This window comes from Gracilinanus agilis, chromosome 4 (assembly GCF_016433145.1).
Source record: "Gracilinanus agilis isolate LMUSP501 chromosome 4, AgileGrace, whole genome shotgun sequence".
Lineage (NCBI taxonomy): Eukaryota > Metazoa > Chordata > Mammalia > Didelphimorphia > Didelphidae > Gracilinanus > Gracilinanus agilis.
Window position 1 is genome coordinate 430,825,578 of NC_058133.1, and position 15,023 is coordinate 430,840,600.

Genomic DNA, 15,023 nt, shown 5'->3' on the forward strand with positions numbered 1-15,023 from the left:
ATGTGGCATTTATGGCTCTCACGGCCAAAAAGGTTGCCGACCCCTGCTCTAGAATAACCTCCAATTTACCATGTATATAACTTGTTGGACATAGTTGCTTTCCCATTAGACTGGAAGCCCCTTGAGCACAGTGCTTGGCACAGTGCTTAACACAGAGACTGGCAGCCCTTTACAAATGCTTATTGATCAAGGGATTGTTTACTGTGTGACCCTAAGCAAGTCAGTATACCTCCATTTTCTTATTTGTAATAAGGAGATGATAATAATAGCATCTACCTCATATGAATGTTGTGAAGATCAACTGAGATAAATATGTGTTTTAGAAACCTTATAATATTATATACTTATGTTATTAATATTATTAATTATCATCATTAATGATGTTGCATTTTGTCTATTCTTGGTATAAAATGTCATCATACAATAAGGTCTTTGGATGTTAAATTTGTATTGTGACTTTGGAAACAGCAAGACATGCAATGTTATGGAAATTACTCCAATGGTAAAGGTGTAGAATTTAAATAACATTCCATCAACACCCATTTTCCTGCTTTCCCACCCACAGTTCTAGAAATAAGGTTATCTGTTTCTGGACAGTCACCCTGGATTGTGCTATTTGAAAACCTGAGTAACACTAAGGTGCTTACAAAGTAGTCACTAACTGTACAAATAACCCCTTTGAAAGGTTATCATTTTTGTGGGTAATTTGGCATGTGGGAATCATGATGGCATTTACCCAATACCGCACTAACCAGTGTATTCTCTTTGCTAGTGAAGGAAGAGTCCTCAATAGTCAACAACTTTTTTTTAATCAGTGGTAATAAAACAGAAAAATTCAAAATGTTTACATACTCACATGAGTCCCCAGGAGGTTAGTGAGGAATTTTATTATACTGATTTTACAGACCAAGAATCTTGGATTTATTATTACACTGTCAAAATGTTAACTCGGCCACTGGGTAGATGGTGGGTCAAATACTGCCCTCAGGTTATGGTGACAGAAACTAACAGGCTACTGAAGTTGCAAACTGCCACTGACTAAAGAGGATCACCTCATTTCTACACAAATAACACAGTAACCTTTTTAACTAGTTTGGGAATTTTGCCATGTGGCCTCATAATCTTTGAACAGAAGGAGGAGTTAGAACTTCTAAATTCTAATTCACATCCTATCTGTGACTTAACTCCCTCCCATTTCTTCCTTATAAAAAAATCATCTTCTTCAATTAAACAAGTATTTATTAAATGTCTGTGTGGAGAGCTTTGTGCTAAACCCCAGGGAGATGCAAAGCTTAGATTAGAGAGGATCCCTCCCTTCCCTCATGGAGTTCACAATCTGTTAGGAGGATATGATAAAAACAAATACAGCTATAATACAAGCAATTCCCCCCCCCCCAGGACTTGGGAGTCAGACACTTACTAATTACTGTATATAAGAGATTTTACTTCTTCATTTGTACATAATGGTATTTTTATTATCTCTATCATGGAACCGTTGAGATGAAAGCACTGATACTACATGAGAAATACATTACAGTTATAAAATATGTGTTTTGGAATTCCAAGGGGAAAATGGTCAGAGCGGCAACTATGTGGTTCACTGGTTAAAGTGCCAGACCTGGAATCATCTTCATGAGTTCAAATCTGGCCTCAGACACTTACTAGCTAGGTAACCCTGGGCAAGTCACTTAAGCCTGTTTGCCTCCATTTCCTCATCTGCCAAATGAGCTGGAGAAAGAATGGAAAGCTACTCTAGTATCTGTGCCAAGAAAATCCCAGGTGGGGCCAGGAAGAGTCAGACATAATGGAAATGACTGAACCATAGAAAGGAATTCAAGAATCTGAAAAGACAAGGATAATATTCCAGAGTTATGAAACAGGGTTATCAAAGAAAGGCAAAGGGAATAGCAGTTTAAACATTTATATGGTACTTCAAAATCTGTGATGTGTTTTACATAGGTTACCCCATTTGAGCCACATAATAATCTTGTGAGGGGAGTGATATTACCTCCACTTTATAGATGGGGAAGTTGGCTGAAAGAGGCAAGTGCCTTGTCTAGAATCACACAGCCAGCGAGAGCCTGAGGCAGAATTTGATTTCAGGTCTTCCTGCCTCTAAGTCCAGCATTTTCTCCACTATAGTGCTAGCCTTCATCTCAAGCTACAAAAGTTTGGGGAGTATTCTGAGGAAGAGAGTGATTTACTTATTAGTTTGAGGCTCAAATGAGCTTAATATATGTAAAGCAATTTGTAAAATTCAAAGATCTATATAAATGCTATTATTATTATTTAACACAGTACTTGGATCCATAGCAGTCACCTCTTCAAACCCTTCAATACCTTCCTATTGCTTATAAAGTGGAACTCTGAATCCTATTATTCAAGGATCTCCAAAGTTTACTCTTTCACTTTCCCAATCTGATCATCCACTCGGTCCTCTCCTAAAACCGTCCCCTCCAAACCATGCAGCAGATATTGTGCTCCCCAACTTCTTTACCTTCACGCATGTTTGTCCTTTTCCTTCCTATCGACTTCCTCTATAAAATCATCCCTGACCGTACAAGGTGAGAGTAACCTCTTCTGAATATCCATGGCACTTTACAGGATTCAAGGCCTGAGAGCAGAAAGGGAACTGTGGAATCATTGTCTTTTAAAAAGTGGGGGGGAGGGAAGGCAAGCATTTTCTAAATGCTTATGTGCCAAACAGCATTAAGTGTATGCTAGGCAATTTACAAATATTATCTCATTGGATCTTCACAACTACCCCAGGAGGTGTTATTATTCCCAGTTTAGGGATGAGGAAACTGAGGTAGACAGAAGTCAAGTGACTTACCCAAGTTCACACAGCTAATAAGCAACTGAGGCTAGATTTGAACGCAGGTCTCTGCCTCTAACTCCTACTACTAATTTCTAACTGCCTAGTTCAACTCCTTCACTTTGTAGTTTAAAAAAAGTGGCAGAGAGGTTATGATTTGCTCAGGAACAGAGAGTGAATAGGGAAGTGAAGCTTCTAACCAAACCCTCTGATTTCATCCAAGGCTCTTTCCCATTCACCACATCATTTTTCATTTTATAGTGTATCATTTGATTGAAGTTTTCAGCCTCGTGTTATTATTTGTTTCATATAAATATGCTTAATTTCTCCAAAGAAACAAAATCCTTGAGGGCAGAGATTACCCCCTTCTGCCAGCACCCTATGCTGAATACTCTAGCTCACCATAAATATTTAATTAATATCCTAGTTTATAAAAAAAATCATATATATACTTAGGAAAGAATATTCTGGTCATTAAAAATACTTAGAATTCTATGAAATTCTTTTAACAAATTTTCCAGGGAATAAAATGAATTATTTTATGAATATATTATCTTACTATCACTATATTCTCCTTGAAATCTTGGCTGTGAACTTCCTCAAAGATATATAAGAAAATTCTGTTGATCATGCTTGGTTTTATGCCTATAAAGGGTGATTTATAGGATAGTGGGAATATCACTGGTGCATAAATTTCTCTATTTTGTGATTCTTCCCATTGTCTTAATAACTACCTTTTCCTTTATTAAAAATAAAAATAGTCTGGGAAGTATAATAAAAGTCACTAATACTTTTGTGTAATTGCCTTAACTCCCTATTTGTTTTAGATTGTTTTCCTCCAGAAGAAAATTGCGGTTTACCCACTCAAAGCCTAGACATCATACAGAAATCTTGAGAAAAAGTAGGCAAAGACCTATTTTATCTGCTTCACAATTTTCCCTAGGGTGATTCCTGATTTGGCTGCTAATTAAATCCCTTAAATGTGGTCTAAATCAGATTCACCTCTTACGTTTTGTAATCTGGTGAAATTACTATCACACAGGAGCATTATTTAGGCTCCCGTCTAAGATACTAACACACTGACTTATATAAAGCATTATGTGATTAACTTTGAGATAGTTTTTTACACATTTATATTTGCCTTCCTATCATTTAAACAACATTTTAAAAAATATTCCATTCCCTCAATATGCCAAAGAATATAGCACAGAGACAAGATGTAACTCACCAGTGAAAGGTAAAAAGAGAATAAAACCAAGCTCCCTCACCTCATAAAATCCACAGCTCCAAAATTTTTTTAAAGGGACTTCCAACCTAAGATAGTATTTGGAAAATTACCCTGAACTGATTCCCAAACTCCTGTGGCACCTGGAATGTCCCATGTAGAATTTTAAATTTCCAGGGAAAACATAGCTATATTTGACATTTATCAGACACCAGGCAAATTACTAGCACAAGGTAAATCACAGTTTCAACTTAATTCTGTGCTAACTTCTTTTCAATGAAGTTTTCAAATGATGAAGATACGTATTTGTTTCCATGTACTTTTGGCTAGGTCGGTAACTTTTCAAGTTTGTTTGCAACATCCTTTTTTTGTGAAGCTTGATTTTTTTTGGTGTTGCTGTCATTTTTTTTTAAGTATCCTGTTAAAAGATCAATGTAAAATACAATTCAAGGTCTAGGAACCAAGAAAGTTAGGGAACCTCTGCTCAAATCAGTTGTGAGGTTTTCGATATATGCATGTCTAAGTATGTGTACATACATTTACATGTAAAATATACTTCACTTTATATACATATTACATTTATATACTCATATTACATACCTATGTTTTAATATACTTCATCATATAAACCTATAAAGAAATTCATGGCAGGGGTCCTAGAAGAATGTTTCAGTGATAACTACTATAGGAAAAAATAAATTATATAAGTCACCTGTTTCTTTAAAAAAATTTTTTTTAAGTTCAAAACCCCTTGGGAAGTTGAGAAATTAAAAAGAGGCTTTTTCTGGAGTCCTGCCTACCTTTCAACATGTCTAGTCAGAAATATTATACCTCTTCTCTGAAATTTCACCCATTTGGCACTTAAATGATAGGCTTCTACATCTAGGCAAAAAGGGACCTCAGAAACCAGTTAGTCCAACCCCTTCATTTTACAGTTAGGAAAACTGAGGTCTTTGAAAAACAGCTCATTAATTGTCCAAGGTCACAAAGACAATTAGCATCTGAAACGGGATCTGAATCCCAAGCCCTCAGACTTAACACCACTGATTTTTCTACTGTGCCACACTCTCTGTCTTATGTTTTACTGCCTTGCTTCAATAGTTACCCTTTTATGTGTATAGAATCTAATTCCTATATAAGGTAGAAGTTAGCCTAAAAGAAGGGGTTACTTTGTATCCCATTTCACTAACTAGAACAGAACCCAACAATCACCACCTACATGAGGGTCATTCAGTAAAAGCTATTGGTTGACTGCTGTTAAAAGTCTCAGTCCCAAGGGCAACTGTTAGCCCTAAATGAAATGGCAGCCACTGCTACTGGCATCCTAGGACACTGGAAAGTGAATTCAAAGCTTTGAATTCAGAATAAAAGGATTCTGATCTGTGTAACCAAATACAAGCTGTGTGGCCTTCAGAAAAACCATGTAACCTCCATTTGCCTCAATTTTCTCCTCTATAAAAGGGGATAATATTACCTACACTATTTACCTCATACTGGTGGGAGGCTCATATTAGCTAATGTGAAAACATTTTGTAATTACAAAAGACTATATACATGTGAAATATTATTACTGGTCCTGCCTCTCTCTGCTATCTGAGTTTCATCATCCTTGTAAAAATAAAAGATGAATTAATCAACTGTAAGATGTTTTAATTTGTATGCATTAACCTCACTTACAATTACAGGGCTCAGAATTTCTCTCTTAACTCTTTCATTTCAGCCAAGATAAGAAGTGTTCACATTGCATATATGTCAAGTAATATCACACGTTATTCCTAAAATATGTGGATTTGTATATGTACGTGTATAGACATCCACACATATACATATATATTTTTGCATTATTATGACTAGTAATTAACTAATGATGTCTAGTTTGAAAAAAGGGTATTAAAACTTCCCTACTTGATCTTTCTGCACCTTAGTCTTCAGTGTTAGGGGTGCCTCTCGCGGTCCAAGCCCAAGCCAAAAGAGAGGGGGACCGTAGCAGAAGTTTTCAGGTACGGAGCTCTTACACGACAAGCTGCAGGTAAAGCCACGGGTGGTAAAGCACAGAGAAAGCAGTTCCCTAGAAAAGCCGCTCCCAAGAGTGCGCCCTCTACTGGAAAGGTCAAGAATCCCCATTCCTGACAGCCAGGTACTGTGGCTCTCTGGGAAATCAGACTACCGGAAGTCCACCCCACTTCCCTTCCAGAGTTCGGTGCGTGAAATTGCTCAGGATTTCAAAACACATCTGCGCTTCTAGAGTGCTGCAATTGGTGCTTTGAAGAAGGCAAGTGAACCACTTTGGTTTGAGGATGCCTACTGATGTGCTATCGAAGCCAGCCGAGTCACAGTCATGCCAAAAGATATCCAGCTAGCACACTGCATACGTGGAGAATGTGCTTAAACTCCACTAAACTGAGAAACAGTCTTCATTTTCAATACATTAAAAAAAAAACAACTTCCGATTATTGGTAGTTATGAATGTTGGATATTTTTTCCCCATGGGGTCAAAAGGTACCTACGTATATGATTATGAATGGAAAAATATGGAACAGAATCAGATATTGGCCAAGTTTTTTTTCCATTTTCATTTGTGTGAGAATTTTGAATATAGATGCCAAGACATAAAGCATTTAATGCAGTCAAAAAATATTTCCGTGAACAAGTTTCAACAATTCAACTATATAACAATTATAAATAAACCTTTTAGATTTTTCTGGACAATGCCAGAATTTTGATTTTAAAAAATGTGTATATGTGTATATGTATATATATATATATATATATCTTCTTGACAGCGACTAAATGGTATTTGTAGCATTTCTACCATATGGTAGATTCCATCCATTCACTATACTTCTCTGAGTAATCCTACACGCAAGTATGTTTTTGATGTTGCCTGTCTTCTGTGCTGTTCCTGTTAAGTTTGCTATTAAAATATATTAAGCTAAAAAATACAAAATAAAAACTTCATACTTCTTGGAACCAAGAAACAAGCAAATTGTAAAATTTGAAGATGTAGTAATAAACTGTGCTTCAAATATACATTCAGTCATTAATCACAGGGGTTTATCATTGTGTTCTTCCTCATTTTCCTCTGGCTCTGCTTCATTGCTGGTCAAATTTTACACTTTCTTTTTTTCACAGTTGCTATGGCAGTTTAAACTCTGAAAGAACAGGTAAAATGTCACAGCTAGACTATTGTACTCAGCTGTGAATATCTTATTTTAAGAATGACATGCCAGATCAAGATTGGCTTTGAAAAGAAAAAAAAAAAAACAACAACCTGGAGATATATTGACTGCAGAGTAGATTGACAGTAGGGACCTGATAACTTATCTTCCGCTATCTGAAGAGTTACATGTAGACTTCTTTGTTCAGGACCCAGTGGGCAGAAACAACAACAAAGGGTAGACTATGGAGGGAAGGAAGGAAATTTAGGCTTAAAGGAAAAGCTTCTTAATAAATTAAAGCTGTTCAGAAGGAAAATGGGGAGCCTGATTAGTGATCTCCTTCCTCTTGGGAGATCTGCAGAGAAAGATTCAATAACTACTTGTCTAGGCTCATCATAAAAGAGGAGTTCAGGTTCAGGCTGATGCCTAGGCCAATGAACTTGCTTCCAATTTTGAGATTCTGTCATCTGCCTCTACTGCAATCATTGATGAGGAAAAGGAAGGGTCTAGGACAGGCGGAAATTTTCTGCCTTCTACTGTGATCTTTGGGATTGCCAAACTGAAAACTCAAGAATAGCCAAAGGGTTCTTCTCCAAGTATACAACCCAAATTTTTCATTTGCTCTTTGGCTTAGCACCACTGAAACTACAGCAGCAGTGACAACTGGAGATAGGCAAACCCATGCTGTTTTTGCCAGGAGATGGGGTATAAAGCACACAAAAGGGCTCTTTGTCTTTCCATTGTTGTTCCTTGAACAGGCCAAGCAACAGTGAACTCTCTAAATTAATTCTGAGAGAATCTGCTCTGCTCCAAAATCTAGGAAAATAAAGGAACTCCAATTCTGTCATTTTCAATCCAATGCCCCTCCTAAGCAAGGGAGTTCTAAAGACAAGACCCTCAAGAAAAGTTGTAGGCAAGCTACCAGAAGATCATGTCTTAGAGTTCAATGAAATCAAGGTTGGGTCTAATCATTTAATGTGCTGAAGACACATAATCAACATAGACCACTTGCTTCAGATCAAGGAATGAATTTCGAAATGTCCGTTTTAGAGGCAAGACTGAAACATGTAGACTAAAGGATTGAGTATAAAGATAAAATTTTTGGTCCCTATAAGACATATGGACTTTTGTACCTCTTAACACTTGGATGAAAATACAGAAAACAAAACAAGCATTTTCAAAAAATTCTTAATTCCATCCCATTAATAAACATAGCAATTTGGATACAACAATCACAATTTGCTGGAATTAGACAAGTGCAAACCAGGGGAGAGATTAAACATAAAAAATGAACATAGACAAAAGCCTCAACAGACCATCTGTGGTTTTAAGTTTAGAAGTTCTTTTGGAATCCAGAATTAATTCAATAAAGGTTCTTTTTCCTTTCTTCTTCCTTCCATCCTTCTTCTCTCCCTCCTTCTATCTTCTCCTTTCCCTCTCTCTTTTTTAAGTGACAGGGAACAAAAAATTGGCCAAATTTGAGCTAAAGAAGAATCATTTTAATCATCTTAACTACAGGGAAAGAATATAATGGAATACATACACACACAAAACCTGAAAAAAATAGTAAAATACACACGCACATATGCTGCCCCCCTACAAATATTTTGGATAGAATTGTGCCTAACAATACAGCTAAGAAACTGATAAAAATAAATTAGTTTCTTAAAATGAAGGGCTGCAACGAACAATTTGTCAGAAGTACATCTAGGTACAAGGATTTAGTCAAGCAGCAAGAATGTAGTAAGCATCTTCTATATGCCAGGCACTATTCTGAAAAATGCAAAAGAAAAAAGTCCATAGCCCCAAGGGGCTTAGTCATACATAGAAAAATGAAATCCAATTGGCTTTTTAAAATTTTTAATATTTCTATATTTTATTTAAGTAGCACATGGAATATTCAAATTAAGTTTCCTCAAATATATTGAAATCTGTATGAACATAATTGCAACCTTTTTTAATGGTATATGCTTTGAAGGTCAATTAGAAAAATAACTTTAAGTCATCTTAATGATCAAAATAATAAATTAGTATATTGGCTTCAAATGAGTTGAGAAAATGATTTTTTAAAGAGTTAAAACCTTTTTCTTCTTATTAGTTCTACACTAGCATACAATTCTTATCTATATTTCATGACACTACTAAATGCCTAGCTTAACAAAAATCCATAACATATTTTGGCAACCCAAACACTAGTTAAGAAATGAAAATAAACAATGAACCTCAAATAACCAAGACAATTACCCATTCCTGGAGGAGTGAGACTAATGAAAAACAATGAGACAGTGATATTAATGAAGAACAAAAATTTAGATTACTCAATACTGACGCATTTACTGTCAGTTTAAATCTTAAAATATGAAAGAATTTATTAAATAAAATAACAAAAAATATTCTTGGCAAACCCTTTCCTGGCTTACCAGATATTCTCGGGATTTTCTGTCATAAATGTGTTATCAGTAGCAGAGTTCATTCTGGGACATCACAGCACAATTCAATCAGTAGTTTAGGGGAGTGGAGTAGAACAGTTTTAGGGAGTGGGGAGTAGAACAGTTTAGGATTTGATTATTATGGTTGGAAGGGAAAAGCAAATTGTTTGATAAGGTACAGAATTTAAAATAATATGTCTAAGGATCTAAAACAGCACATTTCTAATTAATTTATACATAATCACTGACATTTACATGCATTATCTTACTTAAGCTTGAAAATGATCCTTTGAGGTAGTTATGTAGTTTTTTGTTTTTAATCTCCTTTTTTACAGTTAAGTAGGCTGAGAGTCAGGGCAGTTTGGTGAATTTCTTGCCTGAAGTCAAAAAGCTTCATCTTTCTGAGTTCAAACCTGATCTCAGAAATTTACTAACTATATAACCCTGGGCAAGTCATTTAATTCTGTTTGCTTCAGTTTCATCATCTGTAAAACAAATTGGAAAAGGAAAACCACACCAGTATCTTTGCCAAGAAAACCCCAAATTGTGTCAAGAAGAGTAAGATGTGACTGAAAAATGCCTAAACAACAGACTGTGTATCAGAGAGGCCAAGTGACTTACTAAGGATCACAGAGGTACAAAGTGTCAGAAATGGGATTCAAGCACAGGTCTTTCCAGATTCTGAATTTAACATTCCTTCCATTTAACACAGAAGGATCATCCTTTGAGTTCTGATGAGGTTACATCAAGACCCCTGTACATACACACACACACACACACACACACATATATATGTATATTAGACATTGAATATATGTGTGTTTATGGAAATGTAGTATAGAAGAAAGTGTCAGACAAAGAGTCTGAGGTCCTGTATTCAATAATAACAGTTAGCATTTATATAGTAATTTCAGGTTCCAAAGGACTTTTCAAATGTTTCATTTTATCCTTTACACAACTATTATTTCCATTTACAGAAGAGGAAAATGAGTAAGGGAGAGTTTAATGACTTGCCTAGCGCTATACTATCAGTAAATAGCTGAGACAGAATATGATTTCAGGACCAATGCTTTATTTCTGGTATCATCTAACTGTTCAATTTCTGACATGCCAATGAGATCATGGAAAAATCAATTAACCTTGCTGGGACTTAATTTATTTTTCAGTGAAATTCATTCCACAAATATTTATTAAACAACTTGAATTATGTCTCTAGAAGAAGAGATACAAAGACAACAATGCCCTGGTCTTAGAGGAACGTGTATCTGTGATAGAAAAATAACCTGAACAGAGGTATGCACCAAGTAGATTTAGGAGGGAAGGCATTAGCAATCAGTGTGTTTAGTAGATAAAGAGGCTTGGGCTAGGTGACCTCTAAAGTTCCTTCCACTTCAAAATCTATGATCCTTTTTCTGAAGTAATAGGGCATTCCTTAATTATGACCAATTTTGCACCCATTCTCATAAAACTGAACTAGTGTCTTTAACAATAATTTGCTTTTTTTAAAAAATCTCCCTCATTCTAAAACCAGCTATTAGTGAATTTTTTGTAAACTGCAGTTCAACTGGACTAGATTTTTTTATTCATTATAGTTCTCAAAAATCTAAAATCCAAATAAATCTTTGTACTAATCACAAATATGTTAGATAAATCTAGATGATGCCATAATAATATGCTTTTCTTGGACTATGAATGTCATGGAATTCTCACACAACAGGATTTTTTTCTTCCAGAAAATTTCCTGTCTTCTCTGTTTTTATTTTTAACTTTTGCAATTTATTATTAAAATGTTTGAAAAATTAGATCATTACAACTTATAAAATGAGTAAGTGATTCACTGTGACAAACATGGCTCAGGTAAAAATTGGTGGCATTTACATACATTTAGCATTAATAAATCAGTTGAAAGTACTTGAGGCTAAAGAGATTTTGACCTCTTTAGATGATGAAAAAAAGAATAGAAATAGAATCTTTCCACTTTTATAATAATCCAAGGAAAAATTTCAGCCCCCTAGTTTCAAAGAACCCCAAATTAGACCTAGGAAATGTGTGTGTGTGTGTGTGTGTGTGTGTGTGTGTGTGTGTGTGTGTGTGTGTGTGTGTGTGTGTGTAAGAGACTTTCCTCCTGCACCCCCAGGACTCTAGATCTTCCTCTGAAATGGCTTTTGGCAGCACAGGTACTGGCTGTTCAATATCCTACAGTCTTCTAGCCTTCCTCACCTCTCCCCACATTTTTTTCTCCCTTCTCTTCTTTTCAGTAAAATGTATTTTCAAAGACCAGTTCTTTTTATTTATCAACATACTTTACCCCCAACCAGCTTTTGTCAGTGAATTTCCCATATTCTAGAAGTGCTGAAGGAAAAGGGAAATTCATAAGTATAGCACAAAAAACAAGAAATAGAAAGCCTACACATTGAGCCATGCTTTCTGTTTATAGACAAAGAAATAAATGGCATGAATTTCTACTTTGCACTCAGTAAAAGTCTCATGAGAAGCAGGATAGCATGGTGATTAGAGAGGACTGAGCTATAATTCAGAAAGAACAGAGTTCGAATGCTTTTTAAGGGACTGACTAGTTTGTGACTCTGGTCTGCACCTCAGTTTTTTCATCTGTAAGATGAAGGTACTAGACCCTATCACCTCTAAAATCTCTTCCAGTTCCAAATCTGGGATCCTATAATCCTATGACCTATATGTTGGGTTCTGGCTGCCAACTTTAAGGGTTATAAAAAAAGGTAAATAAATTATGACTGCTCTCTGTAGGGAATTTTTTTTCTGCCTTGTAGATTTAGTTAAAGGAATGAACAAAACACTGTAAAGAAGTTCTCACTCATTCACTTTTCCCCTCTCCCACCCCTAAACTTCTGAAACCTGTAGCAATAGATTAGCACCTGTAACAGGAAAGATCCACTTGTGAACTTTTCTGGGACAAGACTAGGGGTAAGGGTTACAGGAACTAAGCAATGTATGAGAGCTGTAATTTGCTGGCCAATGGACAGCCAACAGACAAAACAAATCCAAGATGTCCAAGAGGGTGCCTGGCTGACTTGAAATCCAGCAAAGTAAAGTCCTTTAACAAGAAACTTCCCTTTAAGGAAGCAATTTGTTTCTACCAAAAGCAACTACAAGCTTTTTCCAGCATCCCCTAGTTTAGATTACTTAGCCAGTACCTTGGTTCTTCCAGTGGAGGAATAAAATTCCCTACAAGTTCCATTGATTCTCTTAGAAGCTATATACAAAAACTCTCCCAACAAAGTGCTGACCTTCAAGTATGTATAAGAAAGAAAGAAAGAAAGAAAGAAAGAAAGAAAGAAAGAAAGAAAGAAAGAAAGAAAGAAAGAAAGAAAGAAAGAAAGAAAGAAAGAAAGTCAAATGGAAAAGTCAGTGGACTCCAAAGCATCGGTAAGCTCCTGAAGGAGCTTCTAGCATGAGGCAGCAAGCCATGAAACCCAATAGGGAAGTCTCCCTAATCGGTAAACATGAGATGTCATTCCCCTAGAAAAGGCCAAGCTACAAAATCTAAGGGCCCTAAGAGAACGATGATGGTGGAATTAAGCGGGGGTGGGGTCCTTGGAAAAATAATAGATTTCTGCAGACAAATGTTCTCCCTTTCCTAAGCTTTTCCTGCAGTAGTAGTCTAATGTGCAGTTCCTGGAACTGGAGGGGGGCACATAGAGCAATGTCTCTTTCACGCGAGAGTCCATTTCACTCCCTGCTAACCCATTCCCCAATTCCTTCGTCCAACTTTGGATTTACTTTTCTGATACTTATCAAAAGCTTCTCTTTTCCCTAACCTTGGAGCCCTCTCCCCAAGGCACCTCCCTCCTCGGTTCTTGGAGAGGCTCCACTTTTTCCCTTTACTTTTAAGGTGATCCCCCAGTTGAGTACCCTTTTCTGCCAGTTTCCTGACTCTGTCTCGTCCCCAGCCCCATGCCAGCTTGCCCAGATAAAAAGTACCTGATGAAGGAAGATGCCAGCTGTCGGAAGGCGTAAATCCAATATTTGCCTGCAGATTGTCTTCCTTGCCCCCAGGGCATGAAGATTACAGTTTGGGGCTTATTATTCTCTATTGAGAACCTGGATGCCAATTAACACCCTACATTTAACAGAAAAGGATTCTGAAATAGGGTACAGAGACCAGAGCATACATCTCAGAAAGGAGTACAGAGACCATGAAACTTCGATTCTCTGATGTCCCGAAAGTGCCAGGTGCAGCAAACACTTGTTTCCTTCTCCGGCAACAAGAGTTTCTAATAAAGTCACAGGCACCCGACGAAGGCTGTAGCGGCAGAAATGAGGATTAAACCAAAAGACTGCAAAAACTAAATGTGCATTTGTTTGGGAATTGACTGTAGAGTTCTCCAGCAACATGAAATTAGTACTCTTTGCAGCATGCCCAGGGAAGGGGCCAGGGCAGGGTGGCGCCCCTAATTTGTTCTCCTCTACTACAGGAGAAGCCAACCCGCTCCCCTCAACCTAACCCCTCCCCCACAACCCCCTGGCCTTATTCAAAGTGGATAAAACACCTTTCTTTGACTTTGGACAAGTCAGTCCCAAGCCTAGAGAAGGAAGAATGGGCTTTCTGTCCTGCGCTGAGCTTAATCAGAGAAACTTGAGGAGCAAGTGCCAGGTAGACTTAGTCAGAAAAAACTCTGGGACCTCAACACAGCGATTGGACAGTATTTTTTTTTCCTCGTCAAATCGCTTACAGTTCTCCCACCTCTCTCAGAGGCATGCATATACAGTACACACGCGCATACACACGCGCGCGCGTAAAAAAAAAAAAAAAAAAGCCTTTTTCGACACATTCATGAAGTGCACTTCACGCACACTCTCATCTATTTTCCTACTCTCATCTCCTCTCCAAAAAGCACACTGGATTAGAAAACAACACCACCCTCACACTGCCTCTTTGCGAAATTGCACTTTGGAAAAAGCCCACCCTTCTAAACTGCACAATTGCATGAACTACCTCCAGCTACATTCCTCCAATCCTCAACTTCCACTACAATACAATCCCCTCCTCGCCATCCTCCCAAGAATTAGGAAGGTGGGGGGTTGGGGTAAAACGAATAAAGAAAATATAAAAACACTTACTCGTGTTCAGGAAACACTCTGTAAACCTTCTAAAGCAGCTAGCATTATTAGAAGGTCCATCTTCCATGTCTGACCCTAGTGACAAGGGGGAGGAGGCAGCGAAGGAAAAGAAGGAGCCTCTGGGCTGCTGCTGCTGCTGCTGCTGCTGCTGCTGCTGCTGCTGCTGCTCTTGAATTTTGCTGCTGCTGCGGTTGTAACCCGGGCCGCCGCCTCCGACCCCACAGCCTGAGCGGGCTGCCCCTGCAGCGCCTAGGAAATTGTAGGACCACAGGCTGCAGGCGGCTGAGGAAAGGAGGAAC

The 15,023-nt window shown here is 37.4% G+C and overlaps 1 protein-coding gene and 1 pseudogene across 1 annotated transcript in view; one reads left to right on the forward strand and one right to left on the reverse strand.

Annotated features, from left to right (window-relative positions):
- The window catches only part of LOC123244629, a 34,876-nt pseudogene extending 28,447 nt beyond the window's left edge, over nucleotides 1–6,429 (forward strand).
- PDE10A (phosphodiesterase 10A) overlaps nucleotides 1–14,806 on the reverse strand; it is a 394,122-nt gene extending 379,316 nt beyond the window's left edge. Inside the window, exon 1 of the mRNA XM_044671862.1 lies at nucleotides 14,725–14,806. Coding sequence (XP_044527797.1) covers nucleotides 14,725–14,791 — 67 coding nt within the window. The 5' untranslated portion in view covers nucleotides 14,792–14,806. The remainder of the gene's footprint in view (nucleotides 1–14,724) is intronic.
- Between the last annotated feature and the right edge of the window lie 217 nt (nucleotides 14,807–15,023).